Source organism: Mytilus californianus, unplaced genomic scaffold (assembly GCF_021869535.1).
Source record: "Mytilus californianus isolate M0D057914Y unplaced genomic scaffold, xbMytCali1.0.p SCAF_1, whole genome shotgun sequence".
Lineage (NCBI taxonomy): Eukaryota > Metazoa > Mollusca > Bivalvia > Mytilida > Mytilidae > Mytilus > Mytilus californianus.
In genome coordinates, this window is record NW_026262581.1 from 128,401,754 (window position 1) to 128,424,559 (window position 22,806).

Genomic DNA, 22,806 nt, shown 5'->3' on the forward strand with positions numbered 1-22,806 from the left:
TCATATAGTGAAGTCCTATGTCATAGGACTATTGTTGTAACATGTTTTTGTAACTGGTTCCAATTTATCCTGAATTGTCCGCTTTATTAAAGAATTAGTTCCGGAGTATAACAGCTTGTGTCTCTACTTGTGGGTTTCTGGTTCTGCTGTCGTAATTAGGTATTTTTTTTTCTACATGTAGTAAAAAAGAGGGGGCTTAGTCCAAATAATTGTAACGTCCTGGATGCTTTTTATTCTTTTTTCATGTGTGCCTTCCTGCAACGTCTCTGAGGATCAAGAAAAGTAAAAAATGATATAGCACTAAAGAACGTCATGATTACATGTATCTGGACTTAGAAGGGGGAGGGGGGCTAGCTATGTATTTTTTTTTATTTCAATGTGTAGACTGTAGGAGAGTTTCTTCAGAAAAGGTTTTCATTGGAGGTGTTTTTGCCATGCACGCAGGCATCTGTTTCTATCCATGAACAAGTTGTGTGTCAAATTAATTATTATTACTTGTCACTCGCATTTTTTGCTCGTCCTGGCCATTATCGGCATTAACAGCCAGTGCACAAACTCGCACGAACGCCAAATTTAGTTAGAGGGGCGATATTCTGACGCGTTTTTTAATTCTTGGTCACTCAAGTTTAGAAAGAAAGGGGAGAAATCCAGACAATTACCGACCAATCACAAACGTTGTTGCAAATTTGACCTAATGACGTCAAAGAATTTCCCATAATGCAATTATTGCATATAAATAAAAAAAATTACTATACCAATTGAATAAAAAATATTGCATTCAAATGACATTTTATACCAATTGAATAAAAACTATTGCATTTGAATGAAAATTATACCATTTGAATGAAAAATTATACCATTTGAATGAAAAATTATACCATCTGAATAAAAAATATTGCATTTAAATGAAAAAATATACCATTCAAATAAAAAAATATTGCATTTAAATGAAGAAATATACCAATTACATAAGAAATATTGCATTTAAATGAAAAATATCAAATTTTTGCAACCAATACCATGCCATACTCGTAGTCGATTTTGGCAGAACATAAAAATCAACTTTTACAAGCTATTTTATAATACACATTCTATTCAATTGTCACCTCAATAAGTCTTAAGTTGTACTCCCCTTTCCTATTTTTCCCTGACTTATGCTTTACTGTGTTTTTTCACAATTAAATTGTGCATTTTCTGAAATTTGGTAAATAAGAATATAGATTTGTTTCAATGTTTGTGTTCAGATGTTTGTTCTAAGTACAGTTGTAAGGTTTAGTAACTTTTGATGTGTTTTTATTCTTGTTTGTTTTTTTTCAAATGTAATTTTAAACCACATTGGAACAGATCCGAATTAATCCGGAAGTGATGGGCAGTCCTGATTCCATTGTCATAGGTCCTGTTATAAAGCCTATACATGTACACATAGAATTGATTTTTCTAACATTTGAATTAGGGAAAAAACAATGCTCAACAGTGTGTGCAAAATGTTCCGCGGATGACAACTTGCGTTAAAACACGCTCCATGATATTACCATCAGACTGGTTCAAATGTTTATTATGCAGACAAAAGTCACTAAAATGAGATAAGCAATAAGGCATGTCTAGTCGATTGAGCGTGCCAATTATGGTTTAAATGCCACAAAGCACCAGTCCGACTAGCCAATGGTATGTTTATTCTCTATAGATTTCTCGAAGAACGAGGCGCTGAATCATTCAGCATGCATTGTTAACTACATGCTGAATTGAAATATTGAAATTGCTTCTGATGCTTCAAATTGTTTGAAAAGCAGTTTACGATCGTTCGAAATTTCAAATGATTACATCCACCTCTGACAGAAGTTTTTATTCCTACAACTTTAGAATTTACTCCTACCTCTCTGATAAATATTTTTGCCTGGTAAGTAGACAATTCTTTTCATATAGAGAATGATTACAATGCACTCTCATGTGATACTGTACGGAAATGTATAGCTTTAGCTGAGTGTGTTATATCTCTGCATTAAAAACCAACATACACCTGATCAGAGATAGTAGTGTATTGTACAAATTGGAATAGAGAATGGAAACGGGGAATGTGTCAAAGAGACAGTAACCCGACCAAAGAGCAGAAAACAGTCAAAGGCCACCAATGGATTTGCAACGCAGAGAGAAAATCCTGCGCCCGGATTGGTTCAGTTGACCCCTTAACAATAATGTTTACTAATTTTTAACACATAAAGTCTTTATGCAAGAAGGTACAACAGATTTGGAGATGTGGCCAAGGACAACTGTAAAACCGTAATAGCTTATTTTGAAAACTTTGAGTGTGCCGTGGACGTGTCTGATCGGTATTATGTGGAACATTCTACAAAATCAGCAGAAAGAATAATGAGGTCTATTTCAAACGGTGGTAGATCTAAGGTTATTTATGTCATTGAAGGCAGATTAATTAGAGATTGTGAGACACCCGGAAATAAAAAAAGGGTTGATAAAACTTTCAGGTGACTATGCACTCCCGCACTACAATGAATTTGATTTGCAAGACCAGGACAAATATTCCTAGCGGGATCTTTTTGAAAATCGAGAGACTGTGGGACAATTTTGTGCCGGAACTGTTAGTGACTGTAATCAGTTGTTCAGTATACACAGGAAGAGACAACTACATGAATTATTCTGCCGTCTATGTTTGCTAATGAACAGATGATAAAAAGTAATTCCAGGGGTATTAAAATTAACAGACACTTGTGAATTACTTTTTGTATAAGGTATTTTCCACAGATGTCAAACATAATGTTTTTTTGTGCTGTCAAACTGCATGCGTTTCTTTAACTATAAGGTGTCGAAATAAAACTCATGCATTGAATCAAAGTTTGTCAATCTGACTGGTTCTAATATTGACACTTCTGTTGTAATGGAAAGTCAATTCATCGTTGATCTTAATGACCACAGAGACAATGCTCAATCAGTTCTTGGTGATCTCAATAAACTCAAGAGTGAAGTCGGGCATCTAAGGATGCTTTCTTAGTCAGACTACCTCCCTCAGAGGCATCATTCAGACAATACGTTCTTCGAGTTTCACTCTAAGTTTACGTCTGGATGAATGCTTTAATCACCAAACCATCACCTAGATCACCTGGATGGAAAATGGGGAATAACTCCATAGTTCCAGTATATTTTGAAGGTCCGGTGTCCTCTGACTTTTTACAGGACCTTGTTTTTACATGCAAAGGCAAAACTATTTGTAGCAAATCTTGGAACAGGATGTGTCGTGCACAAGCATTTATTGTTGTCATGGCAGTGGTGATTGTAGAAACAAGCTTACTCGTCAGACTGTTTTAGGAGATTGCTACAATAAGGATGATGATTGACTTATGTATCTCGATGCCTAATATTTCATGCTTTTTTGCTGCTAGTGGCCTCCAACTTGACGTGGTTTGGAAAAATAAAAAAAAAATAACAAACAAACAGACCTGCCCTTGGTCTCTCCGGTCTTGACGCGGTTGGTGCGCTTTCAAAACAACTAGAGATATTTTTGTATCAAATATTTCGGAAGTAATACATACAATGACATCGACATATGTGTTTAGTAGTATTCCGTTCCCTTTTCAAATGTACGTGCATACTCATGTCTAATGTTAGTGTAATATATATTTAGACATCTTCCTTTAAATCGTAATCTCTGTGAATCGTGTTTATTTGTAAATCACATAAAATGTATATAGATGGCTCTAAAAGCGATTGAGTCAAGTCTGCTTTATTGCTTGTGTTGTTTTATAAAAAGGGGGGCACACGTTTTCAATATGCTATTACTCATGTACTGATTGACCTATTTGCATAAAAAACCTTCATATACTATCGTATTTATGCTGACATTTATGCATCAAGAACAGTTTTTTATAGATCCAACATTATTTTGGGTTTAAATAACCAATCCTGATTTTCATCATTTTTTTCATTGAATCATGAACCGGGTGTTAACTTTACAGTACTTATTTCTTCTATGTTCTTTATGGCATGTTAACAAAACTTTCCAAAAAATGTCTTTATATGTTGTCATATATTATTGCGTAGCTAAATATAAAATACAGATATTTTTTTCGATAATTTCCGTAGATAAAGATAATTTTTTCATTTTCTTACATGTTGAAAGCGGGGGTATTCATCACAAATCTCTGGCAATCAGGCATAAATATGACAAACTGAATTTGTTTAACATTTCCAGAGCATGACTGCATAGACATTTTTTTTCAGTTATCATGAGGGGTCACCGAGATATTGTCTAAAATGTCAAAAAATTGTGATTATTTAAAATCCACCTTCTGACCTTGCACCACAGTTTTAAAAAAATCTGCACCACTTTGACACTCTACGACAGGCCTTAATAAAAGAGCATTATATTTATCTTCAAAATAAGACCAAAATTAGCCGTGAGGTATTTTAGTCCATTATTTTTTTAATTTACCTTATTTGTCAGCGTACTTTATGCTGTTTATAAAATGTTATATATTCGATACACTAAGGTTTTACTACAGGTATAGATTGCCTAAGCCGAATTTGCACAATTTTTCGGAATTTACAGTTGTAATGATCTTTAACTTCGTTTTTGATTTAACCATCAACATATTATGATTCAAACGCCTCTGATGAGTCTTTTGTAGACGTAACGCTCGTCTGGCTTTACCAATTATAAGCCTTGTATCTTCAATGAGTTATTACAATCACATGGTTGATGAAACTGTTGGTGAACGTTTTATCCCGTAGGGTATCACCAGCCCAGTAGTCAGCACTCCTGTGTTGCTATGAAATATCATTGAAACTGTCATTTTCTGTAAATGTATTGTTTCGAAACACTTAGGCTTCTACCCAAGGCAGAGATGAACTTAGACAAATTTGGCACAACTTTTTGGCATATTTCGTTTTTGATTTGATTTGAGCACTGATGAGTCGTATGTATACGAAATGTCCATATGGCTTACCGAATCATAAGTCTGACATATATGATCAGTTTTACAATATTTTTTTATAATATCCGATCCCTACTTTAAGAGTTTATCAACTGATGAAAATAACACTAATAGTACATGTACTAGTATATAAATTTGATGCGTCCAAAGCCCTTTTCTGAAGTTACCCTCACCAGGAACGGGCAAACAAAAAACTTTGAAAGCCCCGGATGTATAAGAACTTGGATATGTGAGGAACTATAGGACCAAAAGGGAGGTAATAGAATAGCCTAATCCATTTTAGGTCAACTTTGCTCCAGGGAGTTTATATTCAATTAATTCTCCCTTTTACAGTTGTTATTTCACCATACGTTTTTTCCTACACCATTTGAAGACACGTTTAATATGATCTTACATGTGAAACCGTTATAATAAATAAAAAAAGACTTTGAAGAGAAAAAATTACAAATAATAGAAAATGAAAACTTTACTACAACTAAAGACGTGTAGCGAGAAATATTTCGATCATTTACAATACTATGTACGTTGATTTAGACATTGTCACCAGGACAATACAAGGAGGTCAGACAAAAATAATACTATGTAAGCTTATTGAATAAAGATTAGAAGTATGTACAAAAAACAACTTTGTGTGATCCGAAGTGTTTTATTTTCAAATTTCAAGATATTTCAGATGTGTATGCATAAGAGTAGGACTATGACACTTCTGTTGGATAATAATCATTATATCACAACAACAAAAAGAAATCTTGCATCATCAAGATCAAAATTTAGTCCATCCATTAATAGCTTATCAACAGATACAGATGAATTACATTCTATGTGATATTTATAAACCTTTTAATATTGTAAGACAGTTTGAAAATTGAGCATGCTGTAAAAAGTTTAATGGTGTTTGTGTTGATACTGGATGAAATAAGAATATCACAATGTAAGCTGAATTCAATATCACAGATTGATTGTAGAGTATTGGTATTAGGCAGATCGAGGTATAAATTTCAGCCTGAGTGGTCTGTCGGGTGTCATAACTGTGTTCAGAACTGGCTCGATATCCTCGTTGTCATATTCCAGTTTAAAATTCTGAACAATCTGGAAACAAACATTGAGAAATATTAAATATATGTTACCCAAACTTACTATTATATGTAAACTGGAAGCCTTCGAACAAATATGAGTGGTCTTTTTAAATCCTTTGAAAAACAAAACAAGAGTAACTGTATGTCGATAACGTATACATCTGTTCTGCTCAGTCTTTTTATATGTAGTGTTTTGTCTAAATATTCTGTATGTGTAAACGTATGATGTCTTTGTGTATTTTGTATGTATTTGTAGGGTTGTTCTCTAATTGCCTTGACGTTGACTTTTATCTCCTCTAATTCATAAGTAACACCTAACCACTGGTCTTAAACAATAACCGTAATCTCGCACCATACTATTATTAGCAAAGAACACAAAACAATATATATAACAATGGAACTGCATACTTAAACATATTGATCACAAAAATAATTATCTTTAAATACCAAAAAATATTAAAATAGGATGATGTGGTGTGGTTGTCAATCCAAAGACAAAGACATTCACTGGACTTCAGTATCTACACATAACAATCCCTAGACTAAATGTTCCTGAAATGACAATCATTGAACTACAAGTTCCTGACACAGCAATCATAATACTACAAGTTCAGGCATTGTGTGCCAATGCACTACAAGTTTCTGACAAAGGAAACAGCGTGACTACAAGTCCCTGGTGTTAGACTAGGCTTCTATACACGGTATTATCTAGAGTAGCATAGTTAAGGAAAAGTGAAACCTACAAAAGTAACTCTCTAAAGATACGATGCGTATAATTTTGTACGCCAGACGCACGTTTCGTCTACAAAAGACTCATCGGTGACGCACGAATGAAAAAAGCTCAAAGGCCAAATCAAGTACAAAATTGTAGAACATTGAGGACCCGAAAATTACGAAAGGTTTAGCTAAATACAGCTAAGGTAGACACCCCACCCTTCCTATCTTACAACAGTTGCAAAACATCTAATATAAAATTCTACATTATATCAACATTAATTACCTTCGTTAACATAATATGAATTTCCTGTTCCGCAAATCTCCTACCTAAAACGTGAGTAAATACAAAAAATATATATTGTATAGATAATAATTAATCACCCCATATTTATGCTTATTCTTTTTATGTATATCTTCAGAAAAAGTAGATATGCTTCAACCCTATTTTTTTTAATAGTAGATATGCTTCCATCCTCGTGGTTAAACAATAGTTAGCTTCAATCCTTCAGTTTAAACGGAACATATTATTCAGCCCTCTTGATTAAACAGTAGATATGCTTTAGCCCTCTTGTTTAAACTCTATATGCTTCAACCCTCGTGCTTAAACAGTAGATATGCTTCAATCAACTTGTTTATACAGTCAGTTGATTTCAATGTAATTTTCGAACATTTTATTTAATCTGTACTTCCATTTTTATCAAACATATATCTTTTGAACTTCACAAAACAACCATGATTTTTAATTTTTAGACTATTTTACACGGTGAACAATAGTGTTCTGTAATATATGTTATTTTTTTATGCAGACACTTGTGTAAATAATTAATACTTTTATTGTGCATTGTTATTGTACAATTTCTCTATTTGTTAATGGAGGATTAAACATGAGATTACATAACGCGTTCGAAAATAAAAAGCTTCCCTAAAATCATGTCTCTGAGCTAACCAGATGAAATTTATCATGTAAGTACTTCTTCACTGTCTTTACCCCTTTACTGCCGAAAGACATCTTGCACGTATTGGTATGCAGTAAACTGTTTTTTTCTAGATGCAACGGTATATAATAGAGATTGTAGAGACATGAGTCCCTTTCTGCGACTATGAATATTGTAACCAGTTGATATAAAATATAAATGTATTTGCTTCCCATAAATATGCTTACCTATACACATTCTAGCGCCATGACCCCAAACCAGATTTGACAGTGACTTTAGTGTTCTGTCCATTTCTCCCTGTAACCACCTCTCTGGTTTGAAACTCTCGGGGTCTGGGTACAGTTCAGGGTCATGGAACATCCCATATAAATTTGCTTGGACATGTGTCTACAATTAAAGGGTAAATAAAGGCAATAGTAGTATATCGCTGTTCAATAGTCATAAATCGATTTAACTGAAACAAATCCGGGTCACAAACCAAAACTGAGGGAAACACATCAACTATAAGAGGAAACAAAACCGAACAACAGAAACACTGAACTGCTACAAAAACAAACGCCAACATACATAAAAACGGACTATGTGATGACAATTGCCATATTCCTGACTTGGTATAGGATATTTTAAGAAAAAATGGTGGGTTGAACCTGGTTTTATGGCTAGCCAAACCTCCCGCTTATATAGCAAGTGAGTTGTCTCATTGGCACTCATACCACATCTTATATTTATGTTAAAAATACCGCTAAAATGACAACATTACGTGACAGGAATAAAGTACAAATAAATACAAGAACATTCAGGACAGAGAGATACATAAATAAATAATATAATAGTCCATTTCAACATGTAAACCACATAATGACAACGAACACCTAAAATTAATTTACGACAGAACACAAATACAGCACAATAGAATAATGAACTGTGCGTCACACGAATGTATCAACGCCACAAAAAATGACGTCACAGGTAAATTTCTAAAAATACAATATGAAATTGGGATTAAGTTTATAATGGTGTTATTTGATGTTTTATCTAACCATTACAAGAATATCAATATAGAATTGTGTTAGTAATGGTGTAATTATTTGTATTTTATAACTATGGTTTTTCCTCTAAATCAAACTGTGAAAAAACAAATGAATCCTGTGCATATAGTTGCTTTTAACCTAAAAATCTTATAAATGAACTAGGTGGTTAATATCTTTACTTTTACATACATAAAGAAAAAGAAAAATAGAATTCAAACCACAAACGATAAAACATAAAACAACATTCAACCAGAATTACAAATGGAACATCATAACTAAATACATGAATGTTGGATGTACAAATACCGAGACACGTCTAATAGCAATAATACGTATACGTAAATGACAAAAAAAACGAAAATAAATTTAAAAAAAAAACATTTCAGATTAATACAAATACAACAAAAGTCTCCAGCTTCTAATATTTTCAATGTACTGTATTTTCTAAGTATTCGTATATGTATGTATTTGCATTCATCGACTGTGATGTTCTGTTGAGAATTTCATGACAAAAGGGATTCTTTTTGTTCTATGTATACCCTAGGTGTATCCTACAACATTAACTGTATATAATCATCTTGGAGATATCATTTGAGACTACTAACCCCAGCTGGAAGCATATATCCACCAACTTCTAATTTGTCCTCTATATGTCTGCTAGTGGCAAATGTAATGGGATATAATCTGAATTGAAAGTTCAAAGTATGAATTTAAGTGGATTGGATACCACTGAACGGGGTTTCGTACTACATTACTTCTGTATTATTTGTTTTACAATTGGGTTGGTCGGTCGTGTCGACCTTTCAAAACTGTTATTTCAGTTAACGGTACCGGAAATTGGTCAATACAACTGATGATGGTTTTCATCTGTCTAGTAGTAATTTATTCGACGATTACTAAATATTAAAGACACCATATTTGAATTGTTATGTGTGTGTTTTCCGTTTGAACATCTTGTCTAGATAGAGGGTTAGGTTCCGTCAGTCTAATTCGAGCACATTTTTACCGTTTGTAAAATCGAGCATCTATGAATAAAAGAAGATGAAAGTTAAACGTCAATGATACAGCAACCTAACGATAAAAATAACGAAAAGACATCTAGAAGACAAGAGACTGGTATTTATATAATATGTCAACCTCTAAATCTATAAAAGTTGGGAATAAATTTTTCAGGAACAATAACAAATCTGGCAACAACACCAATTCTCAAAGTAACGAAAAACATTAAAATGTGACATACGAGACTACTGGTGAGGTTCCTGACTTTGGACATGCACAAACTAATGTGGCAGGGTTAAACTATTTTTTCGATATATCTACCCTTCTTCTTTTTAGCTTCGACCAATAGATTATTACTGAACATCTACCAAACATTTTCTCCTTTATTACTCATCTGCGTTGTATCATGTTTTTCTCTAAGACGTACTGGTTGTAAGGTTGGTTTATTTTGTAAGCGAAAAATATTTCTAGGAGTTTCCTTTATAAAAATGAGATTTGGTATGATGGCCAATGAGACAACTATCCACCACAGTTCAATGACGTGGATGTAAGCTATTATTGGTCACTGTAAGTCCTTCAAAAATGTGAAAAAACCCATATCGTATAGTCCGCTATAAATAGCCCCACCTGAAATATGTGAAACAATTCAAACGAAAAACTAACGACCTAATTAATATATCCATGAAATTTATAAAGTGTTGTTTTCATTCCTATAACAGTTCGATTAACGAAAAACAAATATGACAGACATGCATCAACGACGACCACTGAATTACAGACTCCTGACTTGGGACAGGCAAATAAAGAATGTGCCAGGGTTAATAGATATAAGAAGATGTGATATCAGTGCCAATGAGACAACTCTCCATCGAAGTCAAAATTTATAAAAGTAAACCATTATAGGTCAAAGTACGGTCCTCAACACGGAGCCTTGGCTCACACCGAACAGCAAGCTATAAAGGGCCCCAAAAATTACTAGTGTAAAACCATTCAAACGGGGAAACCAACGGTCTACTCTATATAAAAAACGAGAAACACTTATGAACCACATCAACAAACGACAACTACTGAACATCAGATTCATGACTTAGGACAGGTGCAAACAATTGCAGCGGGTTTAAACGTTGTAATGGTAATAAACCTTCACCCTTATCTGAAACAATAGTGTAACATCACAACATAGAAAGACACACTATAAAATATCAATTGAAATTAAACATGTTTATGAGCCCTCAATCCTCCCCGTAATCTGGAACTGTGGTGAAATAGCACAACATAAGAACAAACTTGAAAATAATTGTATTTTTTTCGAATACATTTATTAATTAAGCGTTTTTGAATTTCGGGTTCCCTTGTCCATAGATTGTTGAATATATTTCCAGTATTTTTAAAGGTTAAATCAAAACGGATTCTAAAGTCGAAAAAATACTGAAAAATTTGAATATTGCTAAAGCAATGGGCACACACAATATTGACAAAAGAGTGCTAAAATAGCTACAACTGAACTCTCGGAGGTCATGGCTTAAATTATTCAACAATCTATGGACAAGGGAACCATACCATTTGAGTAGAAAAGATCAAACATCTGCCATCTATACTAGTCAACAAAAGTAACGATACACAAGTTTGAACTCCAATTTATCATAAAATATTATAAATAGGAAAAACGGTTAAGTTATCCAATGAAAAACATTCATTTGCAAAGCAAATGCATTTGATTAAAAGAATCTGACCAAATTGGAAAGTGAGAAAATACCGTGTAATCGAACACAGGGGTCAAATTTATTTTGCGGAAAATGATGACAAAAGTCGGCACTTAATTTCGAAGATGAGAATTAAGTATACAAATATCTGCAAAGGCATTCTAAATTTTAAGCAGACCATGTTTAAGTTTAAAGTTTTAAGTTCTAATATCGTTTTTTGAATTTTTGGGTGAAAATACGATTTTTGAAATAACAAAAATTGCAAAAAGAAACAAAAATTCGCGTATTTGTCTTAAATCAATGGTTTTGATAAGAAAATAACACTCTGTAAATATTAGACCAATTGGGCAATTATTTATATTGGTACAGTGTATCCAATTTCATTATATATGGAAAATACATTGCGTTGTATCGTTTCTTTTGTTGACTAGTATATTTAAGAAAAATGATAGACCAATCCAAAGTTATTATAGACCGGTCTTCCTCCCGTGTATTTTATGGAAACTGTTGGAACATATCATTTGCTCAAAGATGCAATATTTCGAAAGGAACAAAAGACTAATTCGACTTATCATAGAATACGAGCACAGCATGGGATCCTTTTCAAATGTATTTATAGGTCAAACTAGAAAACGTTGAGAAAAGAGCAGCAATATCCATAACATGTAACTACTGTTACGAACCAGATAGTATGACTTCAATCCTAAACCAGATTAAACTAGAACCCCTGAAAGATAGGCGAAACAAACTTAACTGATTTTATTTTGAAAAGGCATACACTATCTAGCCGAATTATCAACAGAAAATCTTTGAAGAACAGCGAGCGAAGAACATGCATAGTCAACACTTTCTCCGAATTCCAGTCCAGACGGTCACTTTGAAATTCAGTATCCTACTTAATACAATTATAGATTGGAACCTCTACCTCCGGATATTACCACCAAAATCAATTCACGGAAAAATCAGCTAAGTTGTGGACAGAATTGTATTGGTGGTCCTAAATTGTAAGTAAGTTATTAACCTTGACTCACGCGCGATGTAGTAATGTCCAAGGACGTGACATCGTTTACAATCAAGATCAAGATCAAGATTGTGATTTTTAATTCCTTATTTATAATTTATGTCCATGATTTCAATTCCTATCACTTTTGCATTAGTATATGTGATTGGTGGTGGTCTAAACTAACCTGAATGTCTCTTTTACTACAGCCTTTACATAAGACAACTGACTAAGTTTTTCAGGCGTTATCGACTCGTTGTCCTGAAGTATATTTTTTGTTTCTCTGTAAAGTTTTTCTTGAACCTCTGGATTCTTTGCTAAGTTATATAAAACCCATAAAGAACCAGTTGTTGTCTGCAAGATATAAGAATGCATATGTCATATATAATAAAGCATATTTGTAATAAAAGGGAAGTATCCTCATTGTTTTATCCCTTTAATTTCTTAATTCGACTTATATATTTATAATTCTGTCATCCAATTCAAGTTCCATAACAATCCTACTTCGATCTTTCTTAGTGTTTTGTACCTTCGTGTGTATTAATTGTTTCTTTTGTTTCTCGTGTACGAATTTGTTTGAGATTATCTGCCTCATATCTTGACTTACATCTAGAAATTGACAATGCGGGTCGGTTGAAAACAAAACTTTACGCCAAAAGAGATGATCTCAGCTTCCCGATTGTGAACTTTCCATTTCTATGTAGCAACATTTCAGCAGCGCTTGTATACGGAGTATATCTCCCAGTTGATACGATACTCCAAGGCTTGCGTTTCCTATCATGATTTCATTAAAAGAGGGTTGCTGCTCACAAGGAAGCTATTAAACCAAGAGTTCCAAGTGGTGAAGTTGAAATCATCCCTTCGTAAATTTTACGGACGCCATCGCGAGTTGGTTGACCGTATTGGAATATATATGTTTGACAGATGACGACGGATATGTTCAATTTGTCGTAACCACAATCCCGTCCTCTTTTCCCCGAATGAGACCAACAGAATTAGACCTTAGCACCGGGTTTGTACTTACATGAGGAACAATGCGGATGCCACATGTGGAGCAGGATCTGCTCACTCTTTCCGGAGCACCTGAGATCACCACCGGATTTTGGTGGGGTTCGTGTTGCTCAGTCTTTAGTTTTCTATGTTGCGTTTTGTGTACTGTTGTTTGTTTTTTTATCTTTTTCTTTTTTTTTTGCCATGACGTTGTCAGTTTATTTCCGACATATGAGTTTGAATGTCCCTTTGGTATCTTTCGCCTCTCTTTTGTTAGAACTTGTAAATACCATCTGATAGAGGAGCTTAGTACATACAAGTATGTGCACTTGGAAAAGTTTTAAATCATGACAGGACCTAAAAGTGAATGCTACAGACAGGAGGGCAACAAACGCTCTCCACATATGCTACGGTCTAAAATTATTGATATCAAATTAAAGAGACTATAAACGATCTGCCGTCAACTTCACATTCTCCAATAAGTTAAAAAAAAATAGAAGAAGAAAACACAAGACAACCACTAATGAGCTTCTTGAATAAACACTTTATTTTAGTCCTCAAATTCAAAATAAGCCAACTCAGACAGTAAGTGATTGATAATTTTCACCTTTTTCTTGTTAAACAATAATTAGGAATACACTACTGAAAACGTTACATATTACTAAGATAAAGAATGAATGTTTGCGAATTTCCATACCGTTTCTGTTGCCCCGACTAGAAGATCGACTGCCGTTGATAAAGCCTCGTCTGGTGTGAGTGATTGCTGTGAAAGCAAATATGTCAGAAATGATACACGATCATCATCTTGTGTTCCTGCAGTCTGAAGCTGTGCAACTTTCTGAAAAATCAGGATTGTTGACTTATATATATATATCATGTTGTAAATAAATGTAAATCATACAATTTATCCATACATGACTTCATATGTAAAGGAAATGTCTTACTCACCTCCGAAACCTCATAATATTTGTCAACGTTTCCAAGAAAAACCAAACAAACAAGCATACACACAAAAACATATATTATTCTTTGACATTTAACAGTTGATTATCATTAGTTGTTCAACATCAATTTCCACGATCTAAAAAGCTGGCACCGCCAACTGAGGCTCCCGGAACTGCACATTTTATCTTAATTAAAAAAAAACATGTTTTTCAGTGGTTCCCATCCACTACGCTCAGAGGGACAAATAAACATGTACTGGTATTGCTATTGTTCAACTATACATATTGAAAAGTTAGTTGTGAGATAATCTTTAAAAGTTTGAAAACAATACAAGTTAATTTGATATACAGACGTCCCATATTTCAGAAAGATTCATTAAATCTTTTATCCATTATATGTATATAATTATTTTTTACCAGCATATATTTAAAAACTACCCTTTACTTAAAAAATCTCAATATTTCAATTTTCTAAAGAAAATTTTATTTCAACTGATATTTTTGGACATTCATTTGTATTTAAGAATATTACAATTATCGTATATGCCACTTTTTGTAAGCACCGTTTTGGTGGTATTGAGGTAGAGTGCTCATTTCGAGTTTTTTGTGGGAGCCCCGATAGCTCATAAAAACTGGTATTTGCTGATACTTCGCTAAACACGCAGAATTTAGAAGTTAGAGTAAAGACTGGACGGCTCGGAATCGTAATAATTTTGTCCAGAAAGGGTGACATATCTTCCGTCGTAGAGGGTCGGTCTGGTACAAAACAGGGTTTGCATTCATATCATAATATCGTATCCTCGTTCTATGTATATGCATGCTATAGTTGGCACTGGACATTCAACAACCATCCATAATTCTTTTTTGTTCATTAGAAAGTTTAATACTTATAACTTTATCTTAATTTATTCAAATTTTCTGGCTTCCACCACTTGGATTAACCGAACGGAAACAAACCAATAAACAGTAAAGCTAACAACGCTGAAAACTATATAAATATTTGTAATCGAAAAATTGATTTTAGTATGTATAGTTAGAGCATACCTTGTCAACAAATGAACGTCCTATTCTTAGAATATTGTCTGTATATTCTTCATATTGTCTCCATGTTTTGGTGGGGTATATTTTGTATAATGGAACATTATACATCAATGGTTGCATCAATTTAAAGAAACCTTGTAGATTAACGATGAAGTCCTGAGCTTGTTGAGGAGTTTTTTCTCCAAGACACCCAATTCGTTCTTCAAATAAAAAAGTGCCTATAGCTGAAACGGAAATAGGTTGCAACTATATAAAGAGAATAATTTTTAGTACATATCCTTAAATTTCTAAACGTATTTAAACTTAATATTATTGCTTCTATGCATATTACTGGTATTGAAATATCGTATGGCTAAGAGCAAGAACACATTTAATAAGTGAAAATAGGTTAAAATATCAAAGAACATTTACCAAAAAAAAAAAGAAATGAGGGGTCAATGCCCCAAGCGCCATAACTTCAAGACTTACTAAAGAAATCAATATCATTATACACGAAACAAATTTGGATACAGTACAACTAAACTGTACATAAAATTAAATAACTGACATATCCATTTATTTCTTTACATCGAATTTCAAATTTGCTTTGAATTTAGAAATAGTTATCAATTAAGCGTTTTGATAACTAGAAGAGAAATAGCATCAAATAGAAATTGATATGTGAGCAAAAAATCCTATACTCATACATTCCATGGCCCATTTGAAGATGTCTGTTTCAAGCCCTTGGATCTCGTACTGGTTATCTCGTCTCGACATAAGATGTTTCATGAAGTCGTCTGCTACAGTATCCATTTCGCCACAGTAGCTCAACACCTCTTTCATTTTCAACATTTTCTTACTTACTACTGTTCTATGTTTATGCCATTCTTCCCCTTGCCTGCAGAAAAAAAAGCCAGTTTTGTGGTTTTACTAGTACATGTTTTTGTATATGCATAGGTGTTTACTCGTTTTTCATTTTATTTCTATTCGAAAAGACTGTTAAAAAATTCTATGGTTATCATATAATACGGTGATGTTCCTATAGATAGATTGAAAATAGAATGGTTGGTCTGTAATTTTGCGATCTTTTCTATGAACGGTTACAAAAGGTTAGTGGTGGGTAATACAGCGATTCACTGTCTACAAGATAGTAGAAAAATTAAAAGATCAGATTATGACCATAAAAGGAATCGGTCAAAATGATAATCCACAAAACAATAAGTTAGCTGCTAAAAAGGTAGACTTAGCTTTTAAATAATATTAACGCATCCAGACAGATTTCAATATTTTACATTGATCACCATAACGAGTAATGTGTGACATTTTTTATAGCTAAAAGGTATACCTACGCATTTACTAGTCCTAAGCCCATGTTTCTTTTCCTTCTATAGTGTGCCATTGGTTCCATTTCTCTCCTGTTTGGGTACTTGCGTTCTGCACGAATGACCTTGTTATACTCCAAGGGATCACTTATAATTACTGATGATATTGGACCAATTTTCTCTTTATATATTGGCCCGTATTCTATAGCTCGTTGTTTGTATGCCTATAGATAAATACCCACCACAAAATATAAAAACTTATTTTCGAACTAACATTCAATAAACATATTATCTATATTTATACAACATGTTCAATGAATCTGCATTTGCGTCACAGTTTCTAAACACCAAAAGTTGTCATGTATAGGTGTCTATTTTGACTCATTCTAAACTCGAAATATTGGTATTAACCAGACAATTGATATTAACCAATTGGAATTAGATATGTTGCGTTCAAAGCTCTCTGATCTAACTTTACCGGAAACGTTCAGAAAAGTGTCATAAGTTGCTGAAACTATTGAACGAATGAATTATCAGTTCGAACTTTTATGAGACTCAAAGAAACCAGGGCGGACATATTGTCTGTTATAAAGAATTAACAACTTACCTCGAACATTTTATTGAACCTAGGTCCATCTTTCTTGAAGTAATCAAATAATGTTCCTACGATGGGTAACCCTTTTGGTCCTGGTACATTTTGAAACGATTGTATTTCACTCTTTGGGATTAAAGGTTTTATTTCTTCTGTTGGTCTCAAAACGCTTTCAATTTTGTCCAGTGACTTTCTGAATGGACACTAGAAAGGACAATCGATTGTTCTTTATGCATAACTGTTGATGTTTAGTTTAAACATATTTTACTTTGCAAAATATCATAAAAAGGAATAGACACAAGTTAGTCCAACTTAGATCGTCTTCTACTAAGATACACTATTAATCAATAGAACTGTTGATGTGATATGAAGTTTCTAAATAAAAATTAACACTAATCCTATTTGAATAAAAAATTCGAGTTTGGCTTAACTCAGATTTAATTTGTTTTTATATTTAATTCTAAAAGTGGAAGTTATTTTCCAAACGTGTTGTATACGTCAAGTCGGAATGCAAACGTAAAATAACTCTCGCAACATATGTTTGAGGTGACTAAAAATGATACGTTGCAAAGTTTTCCCACTCAACAAATTTGATGTACATGGTTATTCAAATTTGTCAATTCGTTTGACAAATTTTGCAGATTTATTTTATAATGGTATAAATTATCATCGCCCTAAATGCAGGAATTGTTTTCCTTGGTACAACAGTGAATCAAGGATCGAACATCTTCATCTGTCAGGTTTTCATATTAATTTTATATAAAAAATCAAATATATGCCAATTCCAAAAATATCTTATCGTCATTTAATACAGTTTAAAAAAAATATCACGTTCAAACAAGCCTGAAAACACTTTTTGTATGTGAGATATCTCATCATTTTGAATTATGTTGTTGAGAAAAACAAATTATTAACAACATGCTTAATATTTCTTTATTTTTTCCTTGACTGATTCGGAGGTTAAAAAAGAAGCTAATTTTCAAAATACTCTGTGTATATGACGTACAGTTTGTGCTGTTACTTCATCAATCGTTAGTACTTTTGTGCTTTGTTTGCTGGCTGTTGTTGTTGAGACTACCCGCTGTGAGTTCTTTGTAATAGCATGAATAAGGTTACTTCCGTTTCTCATTCTATAAAATATGCATTTAAAGAATTACGATCATGCTCAAATTTTGGCTAATGTATATATGTGTGTGTTTTATTTTTTATTTTGTACTGCTGTCATGATGATGTTGTTTTTATAAACTGTATGAACTGTAAAGTATTCTCTTTGAGTGTAATTTGAATAATTCTTATTAATTGTATGATCTGTAAAGTATCCTCTTTGAGCGTAATTTGAATTGTTCTTATAAATTGTATGTCCTGTAAAGTATCCTCTTTGAGTTTAATTTGAATTGTTCTTATAAATTGTATGAACTGTAAAGTATCCTCTTTGTGTGTAATTTGAACTGAATAAAGAATAGATTCTTTATATATACTCGGTGGCTATTGTTAAGCATTTGTAGAACAGATCTCCAATTTGACAAACCGGTTACTTAAAAAAATTATTAAATTAGGAAATTGGTTTTTACCTAATTTGAAACTTTTAAAATCTGAGTATGGTTCGTGTAGTTCAAACTTTTCTGTGTAGTGTTTTTTTTTTACTGTTGTTAGTCGGTTTGTTTTCCCTTGGCCATAGTGTTATCTGTCTTACTTTGACTAATGATGCATGATTGCACCATTGGTGTTTTCATCCCTGATACATGATTGCACCATTAGTGTTTTCATCCCTGATGTATGATTGCACCATTGGTGTTTTCATCCCTGATGCATGATTGCACCATTGGGTTTTCATCCCATTTATTTTTTAGTTTCAATATATTGATTAATGTCATTTTATAATGATAACTTTTTATATAATAAACTCAGTATAGATACCAGGATTAAACTGTACATGATACTCCTGAGCGAGGAATTTAGTATTGAGAATAAAGAGGTAGGGACACTGGAACTTTCTTTAAGTTTTGTTCTTTTGCAGCAAGACGCTAGCTTTATCAAAACCTTTTCGCCATAGAGGAGTGTTCCATTATCTCTATATGTTCATAACAGATATTTTATATTGAAAAAGCCTAAGAATACAACATCACAAACGTTTGAGATAGATGAAACCTTGCCAATCGGAATCATTTGAGATTTAGTTAACTTAAATCTTTGGAACTTGGTTTCTGGTAAAGCACGACCTGAAACTAATTGGTTTAAATACTGACTATTGTATCAGTGTAAATGAAAATAATAAATGTAAATGCATTGACAATGATGGGCGAAAAAAAATGATTTCAATATTTCCAATTTATCAATGAGAATTGGTCTGCGTAAGTAATATTTGTAGCACTATTTTAAAAATATAATCATTGTTCTGACAAAAATGGAGGAATTGGATATTCTTCTTTTATACAAGCAAACACATAACAATAGCCAATTCTCCGTCGAAGTCCTGCAATTTTTTCCTGATTAAATTTGGTTCCATATAAGGTATATTAAACGATAAAACTTTTAAAACAGTGCTATCAGTTGGGTTCACGCAATGAAATTGTGCCCGGCTGTATTGGCTTTTAATGATCCCTCTTAAACAATTAATTTTGATGAGTTATTGCACTAGTTTATTATTAAAACATTGACTTATAGTTGTTAATTTCTGTGTCATTTGGTCTCTTTTGGAGTGTTGTCTCATTGGCAATCATACCACATCTTCTTATTTTTATATTTAATACTGTATACACTTATTTCAATTTCTGTTGGTAATATTGTTGACCATAGTAAACGAAGCACCACAATTTAAGGGTTGGCGTAAATAAAATACAAATTCCGTACATGGACAAATATAGATTCTTAGTTTTACGGCATTCCTTCATGTGCAAAACAATGGTTTAATAAATAACAAAAAAATAAGTTAAGAAATGAAATAGGATTTAGCACTCCAAATCATTCATCGGTTAAATCTTTAATATAAGATACTCGTTGCCATTAAGCATTACAGATTCTTTAAATGTGTTATCTAAATCCGCTAATTTGTTCTGTGGGAGTAGCGGACGGAAACAAAGTGTGGACAGGTCGAAATAATAATAATAATAATAATAATAATAATAATGATAATAATAATAATAATAATAATAATAAATTATCCAAATAGCTCCTTAATACCAACAATTCTTAAGAAATGAATACAATTAATAAGTGATAATGAAAAAGAACATCTTCGCCGAAATTGCAAAAAAAGGAGGGGGTGGCAAAAAAAACATCATTTAAAATGCAAAAATTAGTTTGAAAGAGAGTTCCGTTGAAACTATAAAGGAAGCAAATAACAATGATATCATTATAAATTTACTTACATTGTTGTTTCAGTTTCTTCTTGTGTTTCCTTCTTTTTGTCTTTTTGTACAGCGGGTATCCAGCACACTTTGATGTTACTTTTTGTCGAGTACAGAGGCATCTTTCTAATGTTCATTTATATAACAAGCCAGTGAGATATATGTCCATTATTATTGGTCAATACCCACAGCTCCAATCTGAATGAAAACACCTGATCACCAAGTTCCATCACCTCCTGTGCAAATCGTGTAAGTAGATTTACCATTGCTTACGCCTTCGGAATGAATATCACACCTAACTGTCTAGAAATCACAGTTGGCTACTTGACGTCAATGAATAACTGATTATAAAATAACAGATTATAAACATCATATTTTTATTACTTTTTGTAGAAAAAAAAATATCAACAGTAATTCAGAGGATTTCTGGTTACATAAACAACAAAATGCAAAAGAAATATTTGTTCGTGCAGCCATAATCGTGTTCTTTTAAACCACACATATTTTGAGTTGCGAAGACGACCAAAGGGTCAGATCTTCAAAACCAATTTACTTTAAGAAATCCATGAATGTCGAATAAAGTGCAGCAGTATACTTTCCAGTGATATGTATAAACAGGACTCAGTGAATTGGGAAAAAATCAACCAGAATAAAAATTTTCTTATTTATAAGTGTTTGTAACATATGTACGTTATGCATCAAGGTAAAGATAATATCTGAGGAGTTTACATTATTAAATAAGACAGGCTCTCTTTTGCCAGATTTTATTACATACATGTATAAATACATAATATTTTATAATATTTAAATAAAATTTGCTTACTTACTCACATTAATTTAGTAAGAATATCATTTTGAATAAGCATTTTAGAATACATTTCATTTACGCATTAGATTCGAGACCATTGCAAAAATATGTATTACGTAGTCAAGAAAGTGATGTTGCTAAGAACTTCTGGGTTGCTTTCGTCGCTTTTTATAAAACAACGTATGTAATAGCTAATATTTAAATATTAACAATCAAGCAATATGAAAGGAAGCAAGGTATCAGTGTAACACAACTGTGTAAGATAAAAAAAAATCCACTAAAAGATTGAAGTACTACCAAGTGAACTAAAGACAATTAAACGAATCCCTGTGGATACTTAAATTGTGAAGTTTAAAGGTATTGAAAAATATATAGATTTTCCGAAATTGGAATAGGTTTATCAGTGAGGTTATGTGCGATTTTCATGGAATAGGCATAATTTTGTACTTTAAATATGTTAGAAATAAATCTTGGTTAGCCAAAAAGAAGGGTGTAAGTTCTGGTTCTAATACCTAGAACAATGGATACCAAATGGTTAGGACAGATGTGACTGATCCCAGAGAGACGACCAATACTACAAGTTTATTGAGTAACATGTACCTAGGGCTAGATACATTAACAACTTAATAGTGAAACTGTATTGTTAAACCATCACAACGTTGCCGACTGAACTAGCTAGCGAGAAAACACCCCTGTAAAAAACTGTGTATGAAAAAATCCAAAAGAAAGAATATGAACTGTGTATATAGAATTGTATTGCAAACTTTTAAAATTATGTGAACTGTATATTATAATGGTGGCGGAAGAATTATGACAAGAAACTATAGATATAAAAAACAAGGATTTGTATAGTATACAAATCCTTGTAAAAAAAGTATAACAAAAATACCGAATTACAAAGTAAATTCAAAAGGGGAAGTCCTTAAAAACGTTTTTAACCAACGGAACGAGTGAAAAATAAATGTCATATTCCTGCCTTGGTACAGGCATTTTCCGAAAAAATGGTGGATTAAACCTGGTTTTACATATAGCTAAACCTCCCACTTGTATGACAGGTTATTGACAAAATTTGGTGAACAACCCAAACAGGCATAATAGGCTAATGTGACAATAATTAGGATCCAGCAGTCAAAACTGTGAAAACATACATAACAGACATACAACACAACTGACTAAAAAATTAATACAAACATAAAAATAAATCTAACAAAGTCACCAACAAAAATGGTGTTGTAGCACTACAAACTGCTCAGAGTCTAAAAAGACCATATTTTGTGCTCGACCAGTAAGGTCGAGCACAGAAGTTACTTGATAAGACTCGACATAATCTCGACAGTACTTAACTGTACTCGACTTTGGTCTCGACTTTACTTAATAAG

General features: G+C 32.8%; 1 protein-coding gene across 1 annotated transcript; it reads right to left on the minus strand.

Annotated features, from left to right (window-relative positions):
- Window positions 1-5,517: 5,517 nt before the first annotated feature.
- Window positions 5,518-20,870, minus strand: LOC127733990 (cytochrome P450 10-like). The gene is made up of 12 exons (XM_052243485.1): window positions 20,641-20,870; window positions 18,279-18,402; window positions 17,288-17,476; window positions 16,708-16,904; window positions 16,066-16,256; window positions 15,383-15,603; window positions 14,092-14,232; window positions 12,592-12,758; window positions 9,308-9,386; window positions 7,899-8,058; window positions 7,020-7,063; window positions 5,518-6,032 (listed from the first exon to the last, which is right to left on the minus strand). The coding sequence occupies exons 1-12, from the start codon at window positions 20,754-20,756 to the stop codon at window positions 5,919-5,921; spliced, it is 1,743 nt and encodes a 580-aa protein (XP_052099445.1). The 5' UTR covers window positions 20,757-20,870; the 3' UTR covers window positions 5,518-5,918.
- Between the last annotated feature and the right edge of the window lie 1,936 nt (window positions 20,871-22,806).